This window comes from Mesocricetus auratus, unplaced genomic scaffold, assembly GCF_017639785.1.
Source record: "Mesocricetus auratus isolate SY011 unplaced genomic scaffold, BCM_Maur_2.0 Super-Scaffold_100007, whole genome shotgun sequence".
In the NCBI taxonomy this organism is placed as follows: domain Eukaryota; kingdom Metazoa; phylum Chordata; class Mammalia; order Rodentia; family Cricetidae; genus Mesocricetus; species Mesocricetus auratus.
Genome location: NW_024429191.1, coordinates 56,025,547 through 56,047,757, shown reverse-complemented (window position 1 = coordinate 56,047,757; position 22,211 = coordinate 56,025,547). Strand labels below are relative to the sequence as shown.

General features: G+C 36.7%; 1 protein-coding gene across 2 annotated transcripts in view; it reads left to right on the top strand.

The window, feature by feature from the left end:
• Window positions 1-22,211, top strand: part of Taok1 (TAO kinase 1) — a 94,192-nt gene that overhangs the window by 41,347 nt on the left and 30,634 nt on the right. For both annotated transcript variants that reach the window (XM_040749192.1, XM_040749191.1), the window contains exons 3-10: window positions 5,441-5,512; window positions 10,290-10,391; window positions 11,212-11,257; window positions 11,857-11,953; window positions 13,460-13,573; window positions 14,854-14,945; window positions 19,026-19,119; window positions 21,138-21,219. In XM_040749192.1, coding sequence (XP_040605126.1) covers window positions 5,441-5,512; window positions 10,290-10,391; window positions 11,212-11,257; window positions 11,857-11,953; window positions 13,460-13,573; window positions 14,854-14,945; window positions 19,026-19,119; window positions 21,138-21,219 — 699 coding nt within the window. The remainder of the gene's footprint in view (window positions 1-5,440; window positions 5,513-10,289; window positions 10,392-11,211; window positions 11,258-11,856; window positions 11,954-13,459; window positions 13,574-14,853; window positions 14,946-19,025; window positions 19,120-21,137; window positions 21,220-22,211) is intronic.

The window sequence follows — 22,211 nt, the reverse complement described above, 5'->3', positions numbered from 1 at the left end:
AGTTCCAATTCTCTGGTTCAGGATTGGTTTCCCAGAGAACTATCCTTTCCTGCAATCATGTGCTTGTTCAGGTTCTTTCCTCAAAACACTCAGGTGTGGCTGAAAGATGTTTGAGGTAAATAAAAAAGGCTCTTTATTATTCACCAGTGTAGCTTTTCTGGAAGTTGCTTGCAACCAAGGACAAAATTCCAAATATTTTACCAAGATAATAATTTAGGGAGATAAAAATATACCACCCTAAATATATCTTCTGGCAAGATTTGTGTTAGCTATTCTCTAGATAGGAATGACTGTCCTTGGAAAACTTGTCAGCTTAAGAGGATAGTCTTGCTTGCCTTAATGTAGGCTCCTTAGCCTCCCATAGCCTGCTTGCTGTCATCATCCTCAGAAGCTTCAGGACCATCATTCTGTAGGACACAATGATATTTCTCTATTACCAGTTCATCTTATAGACTAAAATTATTGAACCTTCTCAGCAAAAGACAAAATTTAAAGCTTCCCTATACCACTTTCATCTCCCCTCAGAGTATGCATTCTAGAATTCCCCATCTCCATACCTGAAACTGAAGATAATACTGAACTTTATAATTCAATGTCTTATTAGCTAATACTTTTTATATTCTCTGGCCACAAATTTTGCATTTTGAGGCATAACAGCAAAACTAACACACATTCTTTATATATTATTTTTAATGTGTATTGGTGCTTTGCCTGCATATGTGTCTGAGTGAGGGTGTCAGATCCCCTGGAACTGGAGGCACAAACAGTTGTGAGCTGCCATTTGGGTGCTGGGAATTTAACCTGTGTCCTGTGGAAGTACAACCAGTTCTCTTAGCTGCTTAGGCATCTCTCCAGCCTCCTTTTATAATTTTATCAATAGAAATTTTGTTCTTACTGTAGAGTGGGTTTTTGTTTATTTGTTTTGGTTTTTGTTTTTTGAGACAGGGTTTCTCTATGTTTTTTTGGAGGCTGTCCTGGAACTCGCTCTATAGACCAGGCTGGCCTCGAACTCACAGAGATCCACCTGCTTCTGCCTTCTGAGTGCTGGGATTAAAGGCATGCGCCTTACTGTAGAGTTTTAACAGCATCAACATAGCTATTGTTATTATATTTGAGACAAGGTCTCTTTATATAACCCTGGCTGTTCTAGAATTCACTATATGGTCCAGGCTGGCTTCAAACTCACAGAGATCTGCTTGCCTCTTCCTCCTGAGTGCTGAGATTAAAGGCATGTGCTACAATGCCTGGGTAACATAGTTTTTTTCCCCTTAGTCCAGTTGAGAATATTTTTACCGATTTATTTGTTGTTTTTAAAGTATGTGTGCGTGCACTCACGTGTACACATGCTCCCATTTTTGTGAGTTCATATGTATCATATGCATGCAGGTGCCCATGCAAGCTGGAGGAGATCTGCCTGCTTGTCTCTCTCAAGTGCCTGTTTCATTTCATATTTTTTTCTCGAAGGAAACATTCTTTGGCATGTCAGGATTCCATTATCTCATTACTCTTATATTTTGGTACTGTTATTATGTAATTGATGATTGTTTGAACACAAGGACTTAGATAACCATGACAGATCATCAAGATGCTACTAAGTCATTTATGGGTGGGTAGAGCATGCATCATCGATAATGTTGGACAAAAAAGATTCATGTCCTAGCCAGATACTAAGAAGAGTATACAGTTTCAAACTTTTGGAGAAAGCTAGGTGAGAAGGAGAGGAAGACAGAGGTCAGAAAGACCAAAGTTCAGAGCTGACATTTTAGTACAAAATACTTAACCAGTTGTTATAAATGGCTATACTTTGGAATAGTGTGTTTAGAGTACAAGTCCACTTTTCAGTTATGAGTATCTACTTTAGGAGTAGAATTGCAAATACCTATGAATTCTATCTTTAAATTTTTGATGAATAACCTTAACCGATGAGCCATATCTCCAGCGTGCCCCGCCCTCCCAATTATTTATTTATTATATATACACAATATTGTGCCTGCACGCTTGCCTACAGCCCACAAGAGGGCATCAAATCTCATTACAGATGGTTGTGAGCCACCATGTAGTTGCTGGGAATTGAACTCAAGACCGCTGGAAAGAGAAGCTAGTGCTCTTAAAGACTTTTAATTTCTTTACTTTTGTGCCTGCTATTTTGATTATCCATCCTCACTGTTGTGGAGTGATTTTAATTTTCAGTTTTCTAATAACCATTGGCATTGAACATTGTTTTGTTGTTGTTTAGACAGGGTCTTTCTTTGTAGCCTGGCTTTCCTGGATCTCACTGTATGGATCACAATGGCTTCAAACCGTTACCTTACCTGTGTTGCTTATTTTTGTTTTTAAAGCTGTATATGGGACAGATACTTTCTGACTCAGGAGTCAGGGACATGTGTATCTCTGTGAATCTGGACCAGTCTGATTTACATAGAAAGTCCCAGGCCAGTCAGGACTGCATAATGAGACCCATCTCAATTTTCTTTTTTTAGTGTTTCTAAAATTTTATGTGTTTATGCCACAAATCAGAGGATACTTACAGAGGCCAGAAGAGGGCCGTGAATTCTCCAAAGCTAGAGTTAACAGGTGGTTGTGAAACACCCAATATGAGTACTTGTAACCAAACTCAAGACCTTTGGAGGAGCACAGATGTTTTTAACCACTGACCCATCTTTCCAGCCCCAGTCTCAGGACTGTGGCTTTGTATTTTATATCTTTGGTTGTGAGCCTGGCATTTAACCACTGAACCATCCCTACAGCCCTTGGCTTTGTATTTTAAGTAGACTTCTGTTAGAATATATAAAGATCTCTTAGAACTCAGTAAAAAGATAGGTACTTTAGAACATAAATATTATAAATATTTGAATTAAAAATTTTCCAAAGAAAATCACAGATGGACAATAAGGTTATAAAAGATGTTCAACATCATTAGTCATTAATTTTGAAGTATTTTATTAAGTATAACCACAAAAGGCCACATATGGTTCCTTTTAAACGAAATCCAGGATAGACAAATAAATCTCCATGCGTAGGAAGTGTATTGTTGCTTAGAGATGGTGAGTAAAGCACATAGAATGATAGGTAAAGATGGCATAAGGTAAAGCCAGCCATGGTTATAAACACCTCAGTATCAGTACTCAAGAAACTGAGGCAGAAACATTTCAAGTATGAGGCCAGCATAGGATTTATTAGTGAATTTACAGCTGGCCTATCTTACATATTTTTAGAGACTGTAAAGACCAGAGAATAAAAAAACAACAAAATATACCCCAGACCTTATAGATAGGATTTTTCTAGCTGAATATTTACCTTTGCTAATTTTGGTTTTGTTTTGTTTTGTTTTGTTTTGTTTTTTGGTTTTATGAGACAGGGTTTCTCTGTATTGTTTTGGAGGCTGTCGGTCCAGCCCGGCCTCGAACTCACAGAGATCTGAGTGCTGGGATTAGAGGCGTGCGCCACCACCCCCAGCTAATTTTGGTTTTGTAAGTGTTGGTTTTCTTTACAATTGAGAAGATTTGGAAGTAATCCTTCCTAAACCTGGAGCATTTAAGTTTATATGGGGTGGTGCACACCTTTGATCCCAACCTCAGGAGTCAGAGATAGATGAATCTCTTGAGTTTGAGGCCAACTAGGTCTATATAGCAAGGTCCATTATAACCACTAGAGAAACTTGGTCTCAAAACAATTAGAACAAAATATCAATTATGAAATGTTTTCTCAGTATTAAGTCCTGAGTTTCAATTTTATTTTAATACTTCTTTTTATGTCATATAAAATGTAGGTGAAGAAACACTTTCTTACATTTATTTATTTTGTTGTGGAAGGGCCATGGAGGTTGGAGGACAATTTGCAGGAGTCTGTTGTCTCTTTCCAGGATGTAGGTCTCAGGGATTGAATACAGGTTACCAGGCTTGGTGGCAAATGACTTACCCACGGAGCCATATCTACATCCCCATGTTCTATAATTTTGGAGTCTTTTTGCTTATAAATATAAATTAAATTGGTATATAACTTTAATAAGTTTTAGTTATAGGGTCATACTGCGATCTTATGAGACAGTTCTTCTATCCTTTATATACTGAAAAGATTCACAAACACCCCATTCCCTTCTCTCTCTCTCTCTCTCTCTCTCTCTCTCTCTCTCTCTCTCTCTCTCTCTCTCTCTCTCTCTCTCTCTCTCTCTCTGTGTGTGTGTGTGTTAAGACTAGAGGAGTACTTCAAGAGCAGTCTTATGTTTTGTTTTCATTTTATTTATTTTCATTTTCTGTTTATGGGTGTTTTGTCTACATGTATTTATATACACCACATATGTGTCTGGTAACTATGGAGGCCAGAAGAGGTATGGATCTCATGGAACTAGAGTTATACATGGTTGTTAGCTGCCATTAATGGATACTAGGAAATGAACTTGGGTCCTCTGCAAGAACAGTCAGCACTCTTTACCACTGTGCTACCTATCCAGCCCTTTTTTGTTTTTAATTAAACAATACATGTTTATTTTTTAAAAATACTTTCTAAAAGTATGCGTGTTTGTGTGAGTGCATTAGACCCTTAGAACCAGAGTTACCATTTAATGTGGGTATTGGGAGTGCCACTTAATGTGGGTATTAGGAACTTAACTCCAGCCTCAAATACTTTTTTGGGGGGTGCCCCAAGCATTCTTAACCACTATACAATCTCTCTAGCCCCCCTACCATGTTTTTTGAAATACGATCTCCTAGGCTAAAGTAGGCTAAAATAATTGACTCTAGGACTAGGATTGAAAATGAATGATACCATACCCAGTTTTTTCCTTAAGGTGGGTTCTGGGTTCTGGGGATCAAACTTAGGTTCCCATGCTTACAAGGCAATGAGGTGTTCTTTTTTTTTTTTTTTTTGTATGTTTTTATTTTTAAATAAATTGTTCTGCAAGGGCTGACAAGATAGGCTTATGAATGAAGGTGCTTACTGCCAATCCTGACAACCTGAATTTAATCTTCTGGACCCACATAGTAGAAAGATAACTGATTCCCTAAAGTTGTCCTCTTACCTGTAGATACACAAAGCTCATACACGTTCACAAATGTAACATGCATATACACATACATAAATACAATAATGGTTTTCACAAGTGTTCTTTTAAAGGAGCTTTATTGCATTTTAGCCTTTTCCTTAATTGATTATTTGAGGTTTACAATATAGATTGTAAAACGGAGTAGATGATTTACAGTTTTGTATATGACAAGAGCAGCTAAAAGGTACTTAACAAAAGTCCCTAATACAGTTTTATTAACTTCAGTTCTGAATTGTTATTAGCTCTTTAGATTCCTGTTTGACTCACATCTTCCCTATTTTTTCTGACACTTAGGTAAATTTGATGTTTTTTGAATTAGTAGTTTGTAAAGACATAGCATCTCAGATTCAATCTATTGGTTTCTATTTGACAATGGTTATTTCTTTGTTTCTCTGTAAGGCTCGAGATGTGCGTACTAATGAAGTGGTGGCCATCAAGAAAATGTCTTATAGTGGAAAGCAGTCTACTGAGGTAAGTTAATTATGTACATATTTTTGGCATGTTAGAAAGACATACTATTTTTAATAAGGGATAAAAGGAAGGAAACTTAAAATAGATATATTATGTGTAAAAGCATACAATCCTAAATATACCAGTAGATTTTTCTTTTTTCTCCTGTTCATTCATTAGTTCATTCATTTGTTTTCTTTCTCTTTTTAATTGCCATACTAAATCCCAGATTTCTTTGTTATTTTCATACATAACATTAATTGTGGTCTTATCTTCCTGTTCCTGGTCTGTTTTTACCCTTCCAGTCAGCTTGTATCCTTCTGCCCTTCTATAAAGCCTCTTTGTTTCCCCTTCTGTCGGATCCTTTTCAAATTTCCTGGCTGCTACCCACAGTCATGTCGATGAATCTCCTTTTACAAGTGGGTGAGGTCCATTTAGCTATTACTTAGAGCCATAGACAAGACATTAGTGGCATACCAAAAGCCTCCTAACTTGTATCTTAGGCCTTTTGTTTTTTTAAACTGTGGTTTAATAATTATTCTGTGTTTATCTTGGTTTCTAAATATTAAAGTAAATTAAGATGTATGAGACAATAAATAGAATATTAATTTAAAAAACTTTGAAAAAGCAAAAAGAACTAGATGCTTTAGTTTGCCAGTATTATCTCTAGATTGTGTTTCGTCTGTGTAATTCTATAAAGTTATAAATCTATTTTTAAAATACAGGATTCTGGGGGGCTGGAGAGATGACTCAGAGGTTAAGAGTGCTGCCTGCTCTTCCAGAGGTCCTGAGTTCAATTCCCAGTAGCCACATGGTGGCTCACAACCATCTGCAATTCAATCTGGTGCCCTCTTCTGACATGTTGGCAGAACACTGTATCCATAATAAATAAATCTTAAAAAACAGGGTTCTGAGCCTGTTGTGGTGGTGCACGCCTTTAATCCCAGCCTTCAGGGGGGAAGGGGTGGGTAGATCTCTTGTGAGTTTGAGACTAGCCTGGTCTACAAAATGAATTCCAGGACAGCCAGTGCTAGACATGAAACCAGGTCTAGAAAAACAAGCATATATATGGAACACTGGGGGCACTTTCAAGCATATTCCAACCTTTGACACTGTGGCATAATGTTGTCATGTGCAGAGTTCATGCTGGAGATCTGTGCAACTGAGTTTTTAAAAAATTACAAAACAATATGTTCTAAGCAACTTTTCTGTTTTGTATTAGACTGCAATAATAGTTATCTTCTGTTCCAGTTTTGCCCCATGAAGCTTTAGAGCTTCAGATTAGATATTCCTGTCATTCAGTGCTTGTCCTTTTGTTACTAGTGCATTCTATATCACATAGTATTCTGAGTGTTGATACATAGTGTAACATGTCCAAATTTTCCTCCTTTTCAAGAGACTGAGAACTATTCTGTTGTATTTATATGTGTTACATCTCTCCCTTCATGCACTCATAGCTCAGATTTATATACAAACATACAAATGGACCTGGGTTCCTTCAGTCTTTTGGCTATTGCCAATAATACTGCTATGAATGTGAATGCATAAATATTTCTTTTAGATTTTTCCTTTAATTTCTTTTGGTTATGTCTAGAAGTGGACTTGCTGAATTTGTTTTGAAAACTTGGTTCCTATTTGTTTTTAATCTGTTTTGTGGTAAATTTTGGTTTGGTGATTATTGCACTGAGAGTATGATAATACTATTATAATCATATCTTTTCATTTTGACATCTAAAAATTGACATTTCTTAGAAGTGTAATTTTATTCAACTTTAGGGTTAACAGATTGACTCATTTCATAATTGCTAAAGTCTTATTGATCAGTCATATGTTGAACCAGTATTTCATTATTGCATTATCTTTAGGATCTAGTAAAGTCCTGCAATTTCTATTTTAATAAATATTCTGCAGGTTTCTTTTATTTATTTTATATGCATTGTTGTGAAGGTGTCAGATCCCCTGGAACTGGAGTTACGGACAATTGTAAGCTGCCATGTGGGTGCTGTTAATTGAACCCAGGTCCTCTGGAAGAGCAGCCAGTGTTCTTAACTGCTGAAACTCTAAAGCCCCCTCAATTTATTCCTTATACAGGGATATCTAAATCTTAAGAGTTTGCCTTGTGGAATGTTCAAATTTGAGTTTAAAACTCATAAGATTTTCTGAATCTTGCCATTTGTAGTGGTGTAGGTCTTTAATCCCAGTACTTGGGAGGCAGTACTTGGGAGGCAGAGGCAAGTGAGTCTCTGTGAGTTTGAGACCAGCCTGGTCTACAAAGTGAGTTCCAAGACAGGCTCCAAAGTTACAGAGAAACTGAGCCTTGAAAAACAAAATAAATAAAATATATATTCTGAATCTTATCATTTAAAATGTATGTTACACATTTATATAAAAGATTGAATATATTTGCTGTATTTGATTAAGAGCTTGTAAAATAATATCAGAGATAGATGTTCTTAAACTTAGTATAAAATACTTAACCGGGTGGTGGTGGGACACACCTTTAATCCCAACTCTTAGGAGGCAGAAGCAGACAGATCTCTGAGTTTGAGGCCAGTCTGATCTACAGAGTGAGTTCCAGAATAGCCAAGGCTACACAGATAAACCCTGTATCAAAAAACAAAAACAAGAAAAAGAAAAAAAACCAACCCAAACTTAATTTCTCTGTTAATACTTTTTCATCTCTTAGTTATATAGCCCATTAGTATAATGCTTATAAAAAACCTAAAACAGGAACCCAAAACAGATTGATCACTATATAATATTTATTAAACTTGTAGAATTTCTGACTGAATCTAAGGACCTTTGTTTTGTTTTTAAAGTTCACTGATTTGCTTCTTAAGAGTAATTTTATGTAGGTTTGGAAATTTAGCTAACTGATAGAGCATTTACCTAGTATGTATGTGACCCTATTTTCTATTACCAGCAAACACACACACACACACACACACACACACACACACACACACACACACACACACACACACACACACACACGAAGAGTTATGTTAAGGACGTGCCCTAAATGTTATCTGATACTTGTGAGAGAAGGATCTTAGCAGAATCTGTAGGAAAATGGTTATTATACTCCTTTTTTTGGTTACCTTTCATAAGTATTCCATTAGCATTTTTTAAAACTATATGTATATGGATATTTTGCCTGTATATATTTCTGTGCCCCACATATGTGACTGGTGCCCAGGAAGGCCAAAAGAGGTGGTGACAATTGATTGCTGCTGGAGGAAGTAGAGTCAGTTTTCTTTAAGAGTGTGGTCCCCTTGGGGTCTGGAGAGATGGCTCAGTGGTTAAGAGTACTGACTGCTCTTCCAGAGGACCTGGTTTCAATCCCCAGCACCCACAAGGCAGTTTAAAACTGTAACTCTGGGTTCAGGGGATTTGACACCTTCACACCAGTGCACATAAAGTTAAACAAATTATTTTTAGAAAGAAAGAAAGAAAAAGAGTGTGCCCTCTGGTAGGTCAACCCTTTCTAGGGTAGGTCTAACACCCAAAAGTATTTGAGTAGCACAAGTTGAACTGGATGAGTCTTTTGTTTGTTTGTTTTATTCTATTGGTTTTTTAAGACAAGGTTTCTCTGTGTAGCCCTGACTGTCCTTAAACTCACTGTGTAGACCAGGCTGACCTCCAACTCAGACATCCACCTATTATTGCTTCCTAAGTGTTGGCATTAAAGGTATATGCCACCACCGCCAAGCTGGATGAGTTTTTTGTTGTTGTTGTTTTTCTTTTTGTTTTTGTTGTTTTTTTGTTTTGTTTTTTTTGGTTTTTCGAGACAGGGTTTCTCTGTAGCTTTGGAGGCTGTCCTGGAACTCGCTTTGTAGACCAGGCTGGCCTCGAACTCACAGAGATCCGCCTGCCTCTGCCTCCTGAGTGCTGGGATTAAAGGCGTGCGCCACTACCGCCTGGCGCTGGATGAGTTTTAAAGCAAGAGAGGGAACACAAAATTGACCGGGTAGAGAGGTGGGGTGAATGTGGGGAATGTACAAGGTACAGAGATGAATACATTTTATGAAATGCTCAAGAAATTAATAAAATTGGACTGGAGAAATGACTCGACAGTTAGGTCCTGAGTTCAATTCCCAGCAACCACTTTATGCCTTAACCATCTGTAATGAAATCTGGTGCCCTCTTCTGGCCTACAGGCATACATGCATGCAGAACACTGTATACATAATTTAAAAAATCTTTAAAAATTAATTTTATTTAATAATTTAGAAATAATCTTATTGAAAAAAAATAAAAAGGTTCTACTTCTGAGGGAAAGAAAACCCATGTGTGATATCATTGTTGTGCTTGATTGTTATGATTTAGGATTATTTTTATGTGCATGAGTATTTGCCTGTATGTATGTATGTTTGTATACCTGTGTGTGCTGGTGCCTCTAGAGGCCAGAAAAGGATGGATCACTGTAAAATGGATTTACAGACAGTTATAACCTGCCATGTGGGTACTAAGAATTGAACTCAGGTTTTCTGGAAGAGCAACAAGTGCTTTTAACTTCAAAGCCATCTTGTTAGCCTTTGATTATAAAACTCATTGAGTTTTGAATATTATTAAACTGAATTTGTCCTTAAATGTTTCATATCTTACATAATTAAAGTAGTGGACTGAGTATAATTATCTTAAACTTTATTTTGACATTTTTAGTATACATCATAAAGTTGTATGTTCTTCCAATCTTTTTAAATATAGTAATTAGTTTTTTCTTATGTATCTTTCCAAGTAAAATCAGCTGTTAATAATTCTTCCTCCTGTTCCCTTTTTTTTCCCCTCCACATAGAAATGGCAGGATATTATTAAGGAAGTCAAGTTTCTACAGAGAATAAAACATCCCAACAGTATAGAATATAAAGGCTGCTATTTACGGGAACACACCGCATGGGTTGGTATTTGTTCTTTTATTATAAATTAATTACTTTTGGTTTAGCATAACTTATAAATGTCTCAGACATTTTAACATTTGACTTGAAAGGTTAGTTCATCCTGGAAGCAGAAGAACAGTATTCTTGTAATTCTTACCAGATAAAACAACTTTTCAAGACTTATCCAGAGTTCATTCATAACTTAAAGAATATCAACTCAGCATCTCAAGAGCAGTACCATTATTTGGGAATGGAAGTAAACATACCTTTTTGCATAAATGTGTGTTGCTATATTGAAGTACAAAGATCCTTATGAAGTTGTGATGCATCCTGGTGAAATTTGAAATGACATGATTCCTTGGCTAAATATCACTTATTATGGAGAATTGTGAAACTGTATTGTAAGAATAGGATTATTTATAGATGTAATTACATATCATTTTAAATGACTTTATGGAGGAAAGTATGTTTGTAATATACAACTTACATTGGTTTCATGTTAAATTATTAGAAGACAAGTGTTATTATTGGCTTAAATTTTGTTTGATAGTTTTAAGACACAGTTTAGTGTGTAGCCTAGGCTACCCTGGAACTGTATAGTTCATGTTGCCTCATATTTTCTGCCTTGGCATCCCAAGTGCTGTGATTACTGGCATGTGTCACCATGCCTGAACCATTGGCTTAGTTTAACAAATTACTGAATGTATAACTGTATTGTAAATGTAGAAGATGGCTTGAGTTTGTTTTACTTCTGACGGTTTTCTTGACTTCATATTTATTTCAAATAGAATAAGTCTTTATAATGTATTTTAATGCATTTATATTTTTTTCCTCGTGCAGCTAGTAATGGAGTATTGTTTGGGTTCTGCTTCAGATTTATTAGAAGGTAAGCTAACTTTGGTTATTGATTTTTGGTTGTTTAATTTTGAAGCCAGGCAATGGTGGCACATACCTTTAATCCTAACACTCAGGAGGCAGAAACAGGTGGATCTCTTATTTTGAGACCAGCCTGGTCTTCAGAGTAAGTTCCAGAGCAGTCTGAGCTTCACAGAGAAACCCTGTGTGAGAAAACTGTAGATAGATAAAAATAAGAAAAGCAAATTTGAGGCAGGGTCTTTTTATGAAGCCTTTGAAGGCCCTGGAACTAACTGTGTAGCTCAGACACAGGGGAGGGTGGTCGGGGGTATGACCAAAAAACAAACTACCAGTGTGTCATTTTGTATATTCATCTAGAAATAGGTATTTTTATATTATGTGTGTATGTGTTTGTCTGCATTTATGTACGTGTGTACCACAGTGCATGTGTGGGAGATAGAGGATGACTTGAAGGAGTTGGTTCTTTCCTTCCACTATGTGGGTTTAGGGCCTTGAGCTCAGATCCTTAGACTTGCATATTTACCCACTAACCTGTCTTGTTATCCATATATATATATTTTATAAACAAGAATATTCTGTGATTACTTTCAAATAAATTTCTTTTCTCAGTTCATAAAAAGCCATTACAAGAAGTGGAAATAGCAGCAATTACACATGGTGCTCTCCAGGGATTAGCTTATTTACATTCTCATACCATGATCCATAGGTAAGTGATTTGAAACCTATCATATGTTGACAAGCAAGTGGTTTGTTGAATTTATCACCCCTACAATTATGTCTCTGAATTTTTTTATTTACTTTAGATAAAAGAATTATGTAAACTCAATACTATTTAGACTGTTGACATATTAGAAAGAACATAGTATACATGTGTCTGTTTAGAATAATTTTAATTTTGCCTGTGTGTTGCTCTGTTTATGGAACCTAATTGTAGAATTACCTAATTTGCAAACCGGAAGGGCTATATTAGGGACCATAGAGTCTGTCTTTCTTCTTGGACAATTGATGCTCTAATTTGTTACTATAATTTCCCCAAGATTGCGAAGCCAAATAGATTAGAGCATGAATTTAATGGCTCTTTTGTCTTCCTGATAACTGATAATGGCACATTTATTCCATTGATTTTATGGTATGGACAAAAAACATTTGATGCAGTTTTTAGCACTGCTATTAGTTTTGTTGTTTCAGATAGATATTAGCCTTAAAAAAATTATGTGATCCAGACAGTAAATATTAAACTATGTAATACAGTCATTTTGAGTTAGTGGATTATCGTTATTTTTAGTTGAGTGACAGAATTGGAATATGTTTTCTCATCTCCAATATACCTCACTATGAAGAGGCCTAGGATTTAATCCCTAGCACCACATACACAAACACACAAACATAATCACAATGGGCAGGGAGAGAGTACTTTTCCATTTAAAAATGACACATAAAAGTGTATTATACTCAGTATTAAATGTTCTATAACAAGAATCAGTAAGTCTTACAAACTTGTTTTTTTTTTTTTTTTCTATTGTGAGTTTTAAAAAGTTAAGTATGTATTCTAGCATCTGTGGAACATATGTTTCTGTTTTGTAATATTCAAATAGCTTGATTTGGGACCATTGATGGTATAATATCCATGTGCTTCAGTCTTCATCTCACATTTAACCAAGAACTATGTGATCTTGATAATGGGGTAATTCTTTTGCTATATAAACCAAGTTTGGAAGATAGGGTTAAAACCAGGTGGTGCTAGTGCATGCCTTTAATCCTAGCACTTTGGAGGCAGAGACTGTCGGGTCTCTGTGAATTTTAGGCCAGCCTGGTATACACAATGAGTTCTAGGACACTAGGGCTACAAAGAGAGACCTTATCTCAGACAAACTGGAAGAAAAAAAAATGTTAACAGGGATACTTAGAAATCTTATGAAATAACGAAACGATTATTGTTATATTTCAAAGCCCTTGTTCATACTGATAAACAGGCTCAAACACAGGCAATGTGATAAAGTTGCCTACTTATTTTGTCTTGTTAACTATTCTCTTAATTGTTACTATATTTTTACTTTTTTTGGTTGCCTAATCTTATTATCACAGTGTGAAAGTATTGCAGTACTCAATTGCTTTGTATTTCCTTTCTACTGTCTTACATTTTTGGTTTTAATATTTTTTAAAACAACCTAGTGAAGAGAAGTTAACTAATTTTCTGTGTCCCTTAATCCAGAGATATTAAAGCAGGAAATATCCTTCTGACAGAACCAGGCCAGGTGAAACTTGCCGACTTTGGATCTGCTTCCATGGCCTCCCCTGCCAATTCTTTTGTGGGAACGCCATATTGGTAAGAATAGTTTTATCTGGTATTGATGCTGATAAATAACTTTCTAAGGCATCATTTTCCTAAAAATATACTATCATTTTAGATATTTTTTACTTTATGTTTATATCTAATAACTTTGAGAAGTGTGTGTCTTTGTGCATGTGTGCTACATGTATGGGATACCCTTGTGCCAAAAGAGGGCACCAGAGCCCTTAGGGCTGGAGTTACAGGTGATTATACACATGAGCATCCTGATGTGGATGCTGGGAATCAAACTGAGATCCTCCAGAAGAGCAGCAGGTGCTTACAACTGCTGAGCCATATCTGCTGCTATAGCACCACTCCTTTTTGAGACATTGTCTCCTGTTGCTCTGGCTGGCTTTAAACTCCTTATTTAGTTGGGGGTGATGTGTATCCCTGATCTCTTGCTTCTGTTTTATGAAAGCAGATTTACTTTGTATTGCTACTTAGACTGGCAGCTGAATTGGAGGGGTTTTGTTGTTTTGAATTTTCTGCTTCAGGTATTTCAGGTGTACATAAAAATAGAAGTATGATGACAACTTTCATCTCACCTACCCATCCAGCCCAATAACCTTATCACATGATTAATTCTGCCCTTTCTACTTTCTACCCCGGGTATTTTTTTTTAATTGAAATTCTAGGTAATATCTGCTCTGTTCTGTAAATGATTTTATATGTATCTGTCACTGAAATTTTGAAGGAAATAATTTTTCCGATATTTAAACTTCTGTCACCTTTGTATATTCTAAAATTAGTACCTTGCTTGGTTCACTACATCTTTTTTGTGTGTGTGTGTTTGAAATTTCCCTTCTTATTTTATAAAAGAAAGACTTGTTTCAATGATACATTGCTCTGCCATGTGAAGTCAAAAGCATACTTGAGACATTTGTGACTGTTCAGTTTCTAAAAGTTCAGGATACAATTTTATGTCTAGGCCTTGGGCCTTCCTTTTCATTTCAGGTAAAACAACTGACAGTGTTTGTTGCCCATAGTAAATTTCAATATTTCAAGCAAGTATTAGAATTTTGTAATGAAATTCTGAGATAGCACTGCTTTGGGATTTTCTTTTGGAATGTTGTTGAATGATCATGACAGATGGTAAGAATGAGCATCATGTTTTCTGAGTATTGCTAAATATGCATGTCACAACTTCTGATTTGTTTCTCATTGCAAAAATTTTTATGTTTACATATATTGGCTGGAGGTCAATCCAATGTTATTTATGTTGATGGTACTTACATTCTCAAACTTCTAAGTTGATTGAATATTATATGTTTTAGGATGGCCCCAGAAGTAATTTTAGCCATGGATGAAGGACAGTATGATGGCAAAGTTGATGTATGGTCTCTTGGAATAACATGTATTGAATTAGGTAAGCATGGTTTTTTTTTGTTTTTGTTTTTTACCCTTTTTTTTTTTTTTTTTTTTTTTTTTTTGGATAGGATCTCACTGTGTAGCCTTGGCTGGCCTAAAACTTGATTTATAGACTAGACTGGCCTCAAACTCTCAGAGACACATCTGCCTTTGCCTCCTGAATGTTAATATTAAAAGTGTAAGCCACCACACCTAGCTGAATTAAATTTTGATCCAGTGTTTTATTTCAGTTACCTTATTAAATTAGATTTTTGTCTTAGATCACAATTTTTTTGAAAAAATACTTGGTTATGTTGTTTGTATGGGTATTTTTGTCTGCATGTGTGTCTGAGTTCCATTCGTGTGCTGGTATCCAGGGAGACCACAAGAAAGTGTGTTGGATTCTCTGGGGCTGTAGTTGCCGAAGATTCTGAACCTCTGTATGGGTGCTGGGAATTGAACTCATGTCTTCTGGAAAAGTAGCCAATTTTCTTAACCATTGTGCCACCTCTTCAGCCTCTGAGTTAAGGGGAAAAATAAATCATTTAAAGCTTTTGCTTTGATCATCTGATAATTTCTATATTCACCTAGTATGTGTTATATTAAATATATTTGCTATTAAATTAGTTCTGAAATAATTTTTCACTGTGGTCTTAAATATCTATGTCTGACATTAATTAATGATTAACACTTAGAATGTACCTAATATAACCATATTTACTATCCATAAATGGTTTCTTATGTTAGTTACTTCTTTTTGTTTGTTTGTTTGTTTGTTTGTTTGTTTGTTTGTTTGTTGAGACAGAGTTTCTCTGTGTAACAGCACTGGTGTCCTGCAACTCCCTCTGTACACCAGGCCTAGAACTTACAGAGATCTTCTTGCCTTTGCCTCTGGAATTCTGGGATTAAAGGTGTGAAGCACCATGCCCGGCCAAAACAACAACAACAACAAAAAAAAAGACATGTCAGTTGAAGAACTAGATATTTCTCTGTTGGTAGATTGCCTGCCTAGAGTGATAAAGCTCAGGGTTTGATTCCCCTGAAACATACACAACTAAGAATGAGTCAGGATGATTAGAAATTCAAAGTCATCCCTAGCTACGTAAGCAAGTTTGAACCTATCCTAGACTATAAAACCCAGAAGAGATGAGAATAGAGGTTAGTTGAATTTGCCTAATTGAAGACCTCAGTAGTAACAGAAATTGATTGTTCTTCCATTCATTCCAAATATCTTCAGTAATCCTTTCCTCTTTCCTTATAATAGTCCTTCCTTCCTTCCTTCCTTCCTTCCTTCCTTCCTTCCTTCCTTCCCTCCTTCCCTCCCTCCCTCCCTCCCTCCCTCCCTCCCTCCCTCCCTCCCTCCCTCCCTCCCCACTTCATTTCGATATTTTGAGACAGGATTTTGTATAGTCCTGGCTGTCTTGGAGGCTGCCTGACTGTCTCCCAAGTGCTGGGATTAAAGGCGTGTACTGCCACACTTGGATATTATTTTTAATAATGGTGTGGAAAGAAATGTGTTGTATGTGCCTCTTAAGTTTATGCATGTGTCCTTTAATTGAGACTATGTAAAAATGGGCCAGAGAGATGATTTGACTGTTAAGAACCCTTGCTGATTTTGCAGAGAACCAGACTTCAATTTCTAGCATTGACTTCAGGTGTCTTACAACTAACTGCCTGTAACTCCAGTGCCAGGGGACTTGACACCCTCTTCTGATATCAAAAATATCAATCTTTTCTGTCCTCCCATCATGTGGGTTTTGGGGATTGATCTCAGATTATTAGGCATGGTGGCAAATACTTCTACTCCCTTAGCCATCACCCCAAACTTTTAGAAAGTAGAAAAGGGAATAATCTGAACTCAGGATAAACAGATAGAATAATAAAGATCAAAATAAAAATTTAGTTAAGCAGAAAATTGAAAAAATAAAAAAACATTGAAACTAAAAATCTAATTGTTTACGAAGATCATTAAAATTGATAACCCTTTTTCCATTTTGGTTAAAAAAAAAGAAGATACAAATGTCTAATATTAGAAATGAGAGAAGGCAGGTGTGATAGATCACATTTATGATCTCAAGGCTTGGGAAGCTGAAGGTAGGTGAATCACCATGGTTTGGAGTCAGGTCGGCCACATAGTGAATTACAGGATAACTTGGACTATAGCATGAGATCTTGTCTAAAAATTAAGATCAAAGGTAGGGGCTTTGTTTTTTTTTGTTTTTGTTTTTGTTTTTGTTTTTTTTTTTTTTGTTTGTTTGTTTTATGAGACAGGGTTTCTCTGTATTGTTTTGGAGGCTGTTGGTCCAGCCAGGCCTCGAACTCACAGAGATCCGCCTGCCTCTGCCTCCCGAGTGCTGGGATTAAAGGCATGCGCCACCACCGCCCGGCTAGGTAGGGGCTTTGAATGAGAAGTAAAAATTACTATTGATTATTAAAAGATTATGTAGGGACTAGACAGATGCCTCAGCAGTTAAGAGCTCTTACTGCACTAGGAGATCTGACACCCTCTTCTGATTTCTATGGATATCCCTACTTGTACACATGCCCCTATACAGACAGAAACAGGGAATTTAAAAGTAGCAACGAAAATAGAGAGCTTTGGAAGGTGACTCTGTGGATACGAGCAATTGCTTTATAAACATGACCCAAGTGTAAATCTGTAGCACCCATCATGTCAATATCTGGGGATGGCTGTACTCCTAGCACTGAGAGTGACAGACAAGTGCCTAGAACTTGCTAGCCAGCCAAACTAGCCAGTCAGGTTTCTAGTTCATAAAAGACCCCATGTTGCCAGGTGGTGGTGGAATGCACCTTTAAGCTCAACAGAGACAGGTGGATCTCTGAGTTTGAGGCCAGCCGGCCAGCCTGGTATCCAAAGCTAGTTCCAGTACAGCCAATGCTACACAAAGAAACCCTTTTTTGAAGAGGGGGAAAAAGCTGGGGGATGGTGGTGGTGGTGGTGGTGGTGGTGGTGGTGGCGGCGGCGGCGGCGGCTCACACCTTTATTCCTGATATTTGGGGTGCAGAGGCAGACAGATCTCTGTGAGTTTAAGGCCAACCTGGTCTACAGGCTCCAAAGATACACAGAGAAACCCTGTCCAGGAAAAAAAAAAAAAAAGACCTGTGTTAAGACAATACAGGTAGACACCAATCCATATGCAAAGGCATATATAGCCATGGGCACCCCTCAAAAAAAATAGTATGAATATATGAATAGTTTTCTGTCTAAATTTGAGGACTCAGTATGATGGATTTATTCCTTTGACAGGCACAAATGATTAAAGCTACATATGGCATTATTGTGGTTTTGGAACTAAAAGTTATTGGGGTTTGGTCTCAGGTGGCTTTTTTTTGTTTGTTTGTTTTTTGTTTTTTGAGACAGGGTTTTTCTGTGGCTTTGGAGGCTGTCCTGGAACTAGCTCTTGTAGATCAGGATGGTCTCAAACTCACAGAGATCCACCTGCCTCTGCCTCCTGAATGCTGGGATTAAGGCGTGCCCCACCAACGCCCGGCTCAGGTGACTTTTAACACCATTTAGGTGGTATAATTTAATGCATAGCATGTGTTTTTTAATAAAAATGTTATTGTATATTGAAGTGTTTAGGGATGTTGGGCCATCAGAGCAAGTAGTTTATCTCAATTGATTCTCCTTAAAAAGTTCTTTGTATGTGCTGAATAAATGGCACAGCAGTTAAGGTCACTGCTCTTCCAGAGGTCCTGAGTTCAGTTCCCTGCAACCACATGGTGACTCACAGCCATCTGTAATGGGGTCTGTCTGATTCTGTCTTCTGGTGTGCATGAAGACAGGTCACTCATATACATAAAATAAATAGATAAATATTTTTTAAAAAGTTCTTTGTAGTCCCAGCATTTGGGAGGTAGAGGCTAGTGGATCCCGGTGAGTTCAACGCCAGCCTGGTCTACAAATCAAGTCCCAGGACTGTTACCTAGAAATCCTGTCTCAAGGGGGGGTGTCTTTTTACAACAATTTTTTGTTAACATTAGGGTTGTTTTCAAAATATGTTCTTAAAAACTTGATCAACGTTTTATTATTCTTATATATTTGCATTTTAACAGAAAAGTTTCCTCTCTTTTATAGCGGAGAGGAAGCCTCCTTTATTTAATATGAATGCAATGAGTGCCTTATATCACATAGCCCAAAATGAATCCCCTACACTACAGTCTAATGAATGGTGAGTATTCCCACAAGATATTGATTAACATTTTGAAAATTTTGTAAATATTGATAAAATATAAACCATTATCAAGATGGCTTAATGTTATGTAAGTAAATGTACTACCTGAAAAGAAAGTAGGTTTACTTTTTCATTAAATTTTAGGAGCACATATTAGCCCTAATAATTTAATAGCATTTGTAAGCATTAATTTTTATAGCTAAAATACATAGCTTGTTGTAACCTGTTGTGATCATTGTTTGAAAAATAGATTATCATTTATATTGTATAAGACATAGGTAAAATGGTTTGATTCAAAATTTTTAGGTTATTTAAAACCCTGGAAACACTTTCGCTAACTTTCTTATACTCATTGCTCTGATTTTCTTCTGGTGTATGGTCTTTAATTTGATAAAACTTCATATAAAGTTGTATATGGAGAAGAGATTTACAAGCTTAGACTAGAATTGTTATGTATTGAAAAAATTCTGCATTAGTTACATTTCTCATTTCTGTAACGATTTACCTAACAAAAGGCAACTTAAAGAATTAAGAGTTTATTTGGGATCACAGTTTGAGGATATAGTCCATCATGATAGGGGAGGTATGGTGGTAGGAACTTGATATATTGTGTCTTCAGTGAAGAACTGGAAAGAGATGAATCCTGCAGCCTGCTTGCTTTGACCTATATATTTAGTCTGGGACTTCAGCCCATAAGATGGTGCCATCTTAATTCAGAGTGGGTCTTCCTCAGTTTAACCTTTCGGAAGCACCCTCATAGACCCACTCAGAGGTGTGTTTCCATGGTGAGTCTAAATTCTGTCCAGTTGATAGTATTAACCATGACTATTCTATCCCTTGTCAACATTACATTTCTTTGCCCTAAAGTTTCATCTTCATTCATTTCATAATGCAAAATGTATTATTCCATCTCTGAAAGTTTTCATAGCCTCTAAATACCTCCAACGTTATATAAAAGCCCATTGCCTGAGGTCTCTCCTAAGAGGAGGTAAGGTAAATGCTTACTTGTGACCAATTGTGCAATGAAAAACAAGTCTAATGATCTCAGCCTATAGGAGGATTAGGCAGAAGGATTGCTCCAAGTTCAGGTCCAGCCTGAGCTATAGTGTGAAACCCTATCTCAAAAAACAAATGACAACAACAAAAAAAAGTGTTACCCTTTTAATATTGGAGCTAAACATTGATGGAGTAATTATTTATTGGGTGATCACTGAGCTCCCATGAATAATACATTATAGGCTTTTAGTATTTTAAAAATGTGTCTTGGCCGGGCGTTGGTGGCGCACGCCTTTAATCCCAGCACTTGGGAGGCAAAGGCAAGCAGATCTCTGTGAGTTCGAGGTCAGCCTGGTTTACAAAGTGAGTTCCAGGACAGCCTCCAAAGCCACAGAGAAACCCTGTCTCGAAAAACCAAAAAAAAAAAAAAATGTGTCTTTATTTAAGGAAGTCTTTTTGGTGAGGAGCAGCAATTGCTCAGGTGTTTAAAAATGGTCTTTTCCTCTGTGGTCTGCAGAGTGAGTTCTAGGACTACACAGAAAAGACCTATTTTGAAAAAAAGAACAACAACAAAATGCTCTACTTAAGAGGGAATAAGAGTTATGTCCTAAAACACGTTCTATTGGAAGCAATCCAAAGTTCAATAAGATACCTAAAGAAAGGGAAAGAGTGTGGGAAAGCATATGTGAATGAGGAGGAACTCTGCATGGCCCTTCTTCCTTTTGACTCAATATTGAGTGATTTCTGATAGGTAAATATGTAGAACAGGATTTTTTTTTTCCCTAGCCAAATATATACCATGGCACTATACCCCCATCTTAGGATTTTTAAATGATCTCTGTAAATCTATTTTTGGGAAATGCTAAAAGAATCATTGGTTGCTTTAGATCACTTTGAATAGATGAAATTATATTACCATTTATTTTCCATTTTTCCTCCCCTGAGCAGGCTTGTTCTCTTTTGGATGTGTTTTTTAAAGGAAATAGCAATTTTTTCACTTGATACTTTCTTTACAATAGGTCTGATTATTTTCGCAACTTTGTAGATTCTTGCCTCCAGAAAATTCCTCAAGATCGCCCTACATCAGAGGAACTTTTAAAGGTCAGTTTGTAAAACTGTTTTTAACCTTTAAGGATTTTGAAATGCTTTGTTGTTTATTTCTCAATCAGGATTGACTATATTAATTTTTATTAAAATACTAAATTTGGGGCCAGTAAGATAGCTCAGTAATGGCACTTGTTTCCAAAGCTAACAACCTGCATTGAATTCCTGAAATCCACATGGTGAAAGGAGAGAACTGGTTTAAGCATATGTGTTTATGTTGTGCCCCCTCCCGTAAATAATAAACATGGGTAATAAAGGCTTCATTGTTTAAAAACAATAATTTAAAAGTTTTTGTTGTCCTGTCCCCACTCCCCGCCATTCCCCTGTCCCCAGTGCTGGCACTCAAATAGGACTAAATGTTAAGCGTGTACTGTTACCATTCAACTATTTTTCCCAGCCTTTTTTGTTTGTTTAGTTTTTTGTTTTTGTTTTTTGAGTAGCTGTGACTGTCCTGAAAATTACTATATAGACCTGGCCTTGAATTCACAGAGATCCCCCTGATTCTGCCTCCTAAGTGATTGCACGAACAACCCACTAGCTAAAAATACTAATATTTCTATATTATTACTCTTGAAACTTATGTCTGTGATTCTGGGTTTTGAACTCAAGACTTGAGACTAGTAGTCGGGCATTTTCCCAATCAAGCCACGCCCCTGGCCCTGGTAACTTGCCTTAGATACTGTATTTTTTAAAGTGAGAGAGAGGGAGGGGAGATTCTTCTGAGGCAGGATCTCAGCTAGGCTATAAGCTAGCAAGCCCTATTGTGCCTCCATTTGTAGGCACTTCAGCTTGTTGTGGATGCTAGCATCCAAATTATCTCATTTAACAATGAAATATAAAAACTGTGTAGATTGACAAGATGAGCACTTGCCACCAAGCCTGAAGACCTGAGTTCTGTCTTTGGAACCTATATTGTAGGAGAGAACTGACTCTCAAACTGGCTGTCTTCTGACCTCCACATAGATATGTGTGCACCACGCTCATGCATA